The sequence below is a fragment of the Merops nubicus genome, unplaced genomic scaffold (assembly GCF_000691845.1).
Source record: "Merops nubicus isolate BGI_N331 unplaced genomic scaffold, ASM69184v1 scaffold45872, whole genome shotgun sequence".
Classification (NCBI taxonomy): Eukaryota; Metazoa; Chordata; class Aves; order Coraciiformes; family Meropidae; genus Merops; species Merops nubicus.
Window position 1 is genome coordinate 1 of NW_008593727.1, and position 5,706 is coordinate 5,706.

The following is a 5,706-nucleotide window of genomic DNA, read 5'->3' on the forward strand; positions in this document are numbered from 1 at the left end:
AGGATGAAGGACACGAAGATCCCCTCACCATCTTCCCCTCCAACGATGTTGAAGCCCAGGCCAGTGGAGCCTTTGTGCAGGATGATTTTCCGCGGTTCCCTGAGAAGACAGACATGGGACAGAGATACCAGGGTGAGGAGAAGCAAAACTGGTGACAGGGTTGGTCGTGCCTGGGCTTCCTGGCACATCGGTGGGGCTGGAGTCACTCTGAGTCAACCTGGTGCGACTCAGCCCTTGGCATCAAGGAGGCTGATAAACCAGGAGAGGTGCGGTATGAGACAGAGAATGGACAGAGGCACAGCCTCTGCCAAGAAATTGTGCACGGAAACATTGGATTGAGAGGCAGCATCAGATTCTGTGAGCCTGGGCATTGAGGAAAGTGTGGCCATGCCAGGAAAGTAGGATCAAGCCCCTCCACACCCATGCATCATGGCAAATGTGCCTCCAATTCCTCCCTCCCCCCCATGCCACAGGCCCGGTACAGCTCAACAGAAACCCTAAATTTTTTGATGATGACTTCATTCTTTCACAGCTCAAACAACAGGCAGGCAAAGGGAGAAAGACTGCCTGGCATTGCAAAAATCCTATGCCAATTTTAATCTGGGAAAAAAACCCCAAGTCTGATGGGAACAGCAGATCCCAGCTTAAGTGCTGGATTAAAGTAAGAAGGAATAAATGATGCCAGACAATTAGCACAAGCTGGTGGTGACTGTCAGCTAATATGACACTGGGGACCATCAGCACATCTGCTGTGGCGACCAGCTGGATCCCGGGCACTCCAGTGGGTACAAGGACTGAGGACCTGCCAGTGTGCTCAGCAGCCTGATCAACCCTGTGCCTGCTGGGAAGCGGCAAGAGATCTCTGGGATGTGATAGGAGAGGTGCTGGAGCCTCAGGCACGGCACGGGCTGAGGGCACCTGCAGTGGACCCTAAAATGCCGAGAGACTTGCACTAAGGGGACCCTGGGGCACTGGGAGGGACGGCCTAGCTGGCCTCCAAGCTGCGAGCAACAGCTGGGGAAGGAGCGGGGCTCAGGCAGCACAAGTGGAGCGATGACCTGGGGGAATAAAGTTTGTCTGAGCAGACAGCACAGAAAGCCCTGCAGCCTGGCAGCATGCTCCCAGGCCACTCTTGCAAGAAAACATACATAGGCCCCCGGGACAGACCGGAGCATCAGTGCCGTCACCTGGGCAGATGGGGGAATGCTTTGGTCCTTTCAAGGATGCAGGTAGCAGGATTTAACTCCAGGGACAGATGCCAGATCCTCAGGAAAAGCCTCCCATCATCCTTTCCTGTAGGCGAGTCCTAATGGGATGAATGTCACTTCGCTCCAGGCAACCACTTATAATGAGCAACAGGAGCAGGAGACAGACAAACAGAAGTTCAGGACACCTTGCAAGAAGGTCTTGGTGGGCTCCTGCCCTGCCCAAACCCCGGGCTCAGCAGAACTTGACCCTCCCAGCTCTTCCAGCTGCTCCTGCTCACATTGACAATGAACACAGCAGTGTGGCACGCTCTGCTGGTAGCAGTGGCTGGAGGGTGCTTGAGGGGCAGGGATGTTCTGAATGCTCCACGCCACAGCTGCCCTGTGCTGCCCATCTCTGCCTCTCACTGGCTGTGCAGCTTTGGCTTCCCACAGGACCAGACGGTTTGGTGGAAGGAATCAAGAAGAGGAAATGAAGCCACACACATCTCAGGTCTCAGTCATGACGTGCGCTTTCCAGCTCCATCCTTATCCTGGGAGCAGGGAATGGTCCTGCAGGCAGATCCCATGCTGGACATTGCAGCATTAGCATCGGGACCTTGGCACGGAGCAACTGCAGGGATCCTGGGGATGTGCTAGGTCTGGGTTGCAGTGGTGAAGCTCATTAGGAAACAGATGCTCTGGTCCCCCTGGCCCTGGGTCATGAGGGTCACTACAAGTCCACAGCAGCACTTGTGTTTGTAGGAGTGGAAGAGGCTTGATACTGGATCCAGGCCAGACCTCTGCTTCTCCTGGGGAACAGCTGGCAGGAGCCTCCTGGCAGACAGCTGCTTTTTCAGGGGAGTCAGTGCCTTTCTGAACCACACCAACAGGATGCATTTGGATCACACTGGTGCCAGTGCACAGTCTTGGTGATACATGAGCCCAAAAGACCCACGGCAATGAAGCTGTCCTGGGAGGGGTCAGTGACACACATGAGGTTTTCAGTGCTGCCTGGGGATGGATGAGGGAGGTGCTGTGCTCGTCGCAGGCTGCAAATCTGGTGGGGAGCAGGGGGCAGTGGCTGGGGACAGTGGCTGAGCGGTGCCAGTCTGTCTTCAATGGGGTCCTCCAAAAGGCAGCACCATCCTCTAGTGGGCACCAGCACGTGGTGCACCACTTCCAAGCCACCACTGAGCCACTGCCCACCTATCACTGCGCCATTGCCACTGGGCTGTGTCCAGCCCGAGCTGGGCTGCTCTCTCCACTCTCTGACCTGCAAATAGGCTGTTGGTACACGTAGGAAGGGACAGGGTCCCTGGCAAGAGACAGATGCTGCATTTTCCAAGTTTTGGGACACAGTCCCTTCTGTGGTGCAATGAATGTCAGAAAACACTGCTCCTGTGTGTGGAATCATCCCCCAGTGCCCTGACAGCACAGGAGTCACTACACCCGGTGAGGACACAGTGCCAGGAGCAGACTGTTGAACTGGCATCGTTGGTGCCAAGACCAGGTGGCAGAGATGGGGCATGGGCGGAGGCCAGTGTTGCACAGGTCACGATGTGCAGAGGTACCTGGCCGTGGCCAAGCACCAAGAAGCAACAAATCCCTGTGATGAAGGTGGGTGTAAGCACTCTCTAGGAGGGCAGCAGACCTGATGCTGCATGGCACGTCAGGGTCTGCTGCTCCAGAGTCTGCCAGCACCCTGCACAACCAGACAATCCCAGCTGAGGCTATGCTATCTTCCAGTGCAAATGCAACCCCAAAACCAGCCTTACTGGTTGCTTGCTTGACCTTGGTCCTAACTGCAGAGCCAGCCCTAAGCCTGAATGTTAGTCCTAAGAACACAGCCTGACCCCTACAGCCCTGTCCCTGGGCATACTAAACCCAGAGCAAGCCAAGCAGAGGCCCTGAGGCTGTGGGAAGCAGAGAGAAAGCTGTGAGCCCAGGCAAACAAAGCAGGACCGGCCAGATCTCACTCTCCCATCCTCAGCATCTGGCTTTGGAGAAGTTTTACACTGGACTTAGGCTCAAAGCAACATCTCCTCTGTGCTCTTTATTTCCTGGTTCAGGAAAGAAACCTGCTTGTGTAGTATAAATGATACCAGTGGGGAAAAGGGGACCGTGCCAGGGCTGTACAGGAGGCTGTTGAGCCCAGAGCTGGCAGCTGGTGAAAAGGCACCAGGGTGCATGTGGTTTGAGATGCTGGGCTCAGGGAGTGCAGGAAGAGGAACCCTGCTTGTACCCAATAGCTGTACCCTCCCTGGCCCCTCACCCCCAGCACAGCTCCATTCAGGGACAGCTGGCTCACAGCCTGTGAGCCTGTGGTAATGCTGGCACCAGATGGCACCATAAAGGCAGGGAACAGTTTGTATTCTAGGTATTGTAAAACAAGAGAATGAAGCAAAGCTGAAATGCAGACGTGTAAGGCTCAGGGAGGAGCAGGAGGGGGAACGGGGAAGGGGAAAATGTGGTGAGCCAGGGAGTGACACAGCAGGGCTGGGCTCAGGGAGAGTGAGTGCGGAGCTCACTGTGGGGGCCCCAAGCTTTGCACCAGACACCCACAAATGGGATTTCAGCTAAGGCTCTGCACTGGCTGCAGGGAGGAGTTCAAGCAGCCAGGGAAGGAAACGGAGGGAAGGAGAAGGAGCAGGGATTAGGGATGCTCATTCCCAGTACTCACCTGGTGAAGTCCTCGTCCCCGATTATATGCCGAGGGATGGGCGAATACCGGGATGGAGTCACCTGGGGTGGGACAGGGTAGGCAGGCTTGGTCTCAACGCTGCCCAGGTAGCCCAGACTGGAGTTATGGCTTATGTGGTTGTCAGCCAAGGCTGAGAATGCTGCAGGGGAGAAGAAGGCATCAGGAGCAGAAATCTATCTGCAACGTGGAGATGGAGACCAGCCCAGGGTTGCCTTCCTCCCTAGCACGCTCTGTCCCCCCCAGCCCTGTGGTGCCCGGGCTGCTGGGTCAGCAGCCAGTGGCATACGTACTGCTGGCATAGTCGGGGGGCGCGTACATGTCGTTGAGGTGGATGTTGCCAGGCTTGGCCACTTTCAAGTACACCATGTCAGAGGTGTTCTTCAGGGCGGCCACCGCCTCCTCATGCCGCACGTCCTGCAGGTTTGTGTTATTCACCTGCCAGAGGAAAGGGTCTGGTGACATGGCTGCAGGTAGGAGGGCAGGGGCTAAAGCAGCCCTGCAAGTACCAGAGTGGATTCCCACAGGGTAGGTGCCACAGTAGCTCTGGAGACAGGGTCCCATCTCCATGGATTTGTCCCTCCTGTCTGCAGCTGGTGCTGTGCCTGCCCGTCCCACAGCACTGTCCCAGAGGGACCCTAAGGGAAGGGGTGCAGGGCTGCCAGCGGTGCTGGGGTTCAACACTGGCACTGTGGCATGGTGGAGACTGCCCAGCTTTGCCTCGTGGCTGCCTGTGGGCACAGGGCTTACCGCGAGCAGCCGGTCACCAATCTGCAAGCGCCCGTCCTTCTGGGCAGCGCCTCCCTCAATGATCTTGGTGATGTAGATGCTGTTGTCCCCAGGGATGTGCTGGTTCCCGATGCCCCCTGCGATGCTGAACCCCAGGCCTGAGGAGTGAGAGGGCAGGTGAGGGATGATGGACAGATGGCTAGACGGAGTCCCAGGCTGGCACCATGGCCCCTCTGCCTCATGGGGCTTCCCACCCTGCCACAAACACAGCTATCCTACACCCCGTGTCCCATAGCATCCCATGCTGCTGGGCCAGCCTGCAGCATCCTGCACCATGGCGATGCCAACTTGCATCCCACATCCCCCATGATGCTGCCTTGTACCTCATGGCATCCCACACTGAGGGGTCACCCCACACCATCCCATGGGGCAGTGGGGCACCCCGGTCCTGTGAGCAGAGTAAGAGGTTCACCTTTGGGGCCCTTCATCAGGTTGACCTCCATGACGGTCTCTGGCGGGGGCTGCCGTCGGCGCACCACGAGCCGCACCACAGGGCCCGCTTCCTTCAGGGCCTCCACGGCTTTGCTGTGCACCACCTCAGAGACGTCCACGTCATTCACCCGAAGCACGCAGTCATTCACCCTGGGGGCACAGGGTGGTCCTGAGCTCGCCTGGGGAACTGCCAGCCTGTGCCACCCTCCTCTGGGCACCTCTGCCACCCTCCTCCAGCTGCACAGGCCCTTGTGTGACAGAGAGTTGCTCAAGCTGGTCAGATCCTGCCCTGCCAAGGTAAGAATGGGATCCCTCCCAAAGGAGGAGGCAGTGGCGCTGGTCCCCATGGTATGACCCCAGTGGAGATAGGAGATGAGGGGAAAGGCTGGATCCTGATCTGGGCTGCAGGGGGAAGGATGGGAACTGGAGCTTGGTGCAGGGAGGGGAGGAGGGGGTGGCTGCAGACAGGAGGCTGGGGGTGGGGAACCATGGGCATCACTGCACTGAGGGGACCTGGCTGTGGGGAAGGGACCGAGGCAGGCCAGGGACCATGGCAGGTGAGGTGGGCAGAACCCTATAGGGTCCCTGGGGAGATCCCGG

General features: G+C 57.8%; 1 protein-coding gene across 1 annotated transcript in view; it reads right to left on the reverse strand.

Moving 5' to 3' along the window:
* Nucleotides 1–8: 8 nt before the first annotated feature.
* Nucleotides 9–5,706, reverse strand: part of LOC103768377 (disks large homolog 3-like) — a gene marked incomplete at both ends in the record, with an annotated part of 16,999 nt that continues 11,301 nt past the window's right edge. Inside the window, 5 exons of the mRNA XM_008935518.1 lie at nt 9–99; nt 3,868–4,027; nt 4,179–4,323; nt 4,636–4,772; nt 5,087–5,256. Of these exons, the coding sequence (XP_008933766.1) occupies nt 9–99; nt 3,868–4,027; nt 4,179–4,323; nt 4,636–4,772; nt 5,087–5,256 (703 nt within the window). The remainder of the gene's footprint in view (nt 100–3,867; nt 4,028–4,178; nt 4,324–4,635; nt 4,773–5,086; nt 5,257–5,706) is intronic.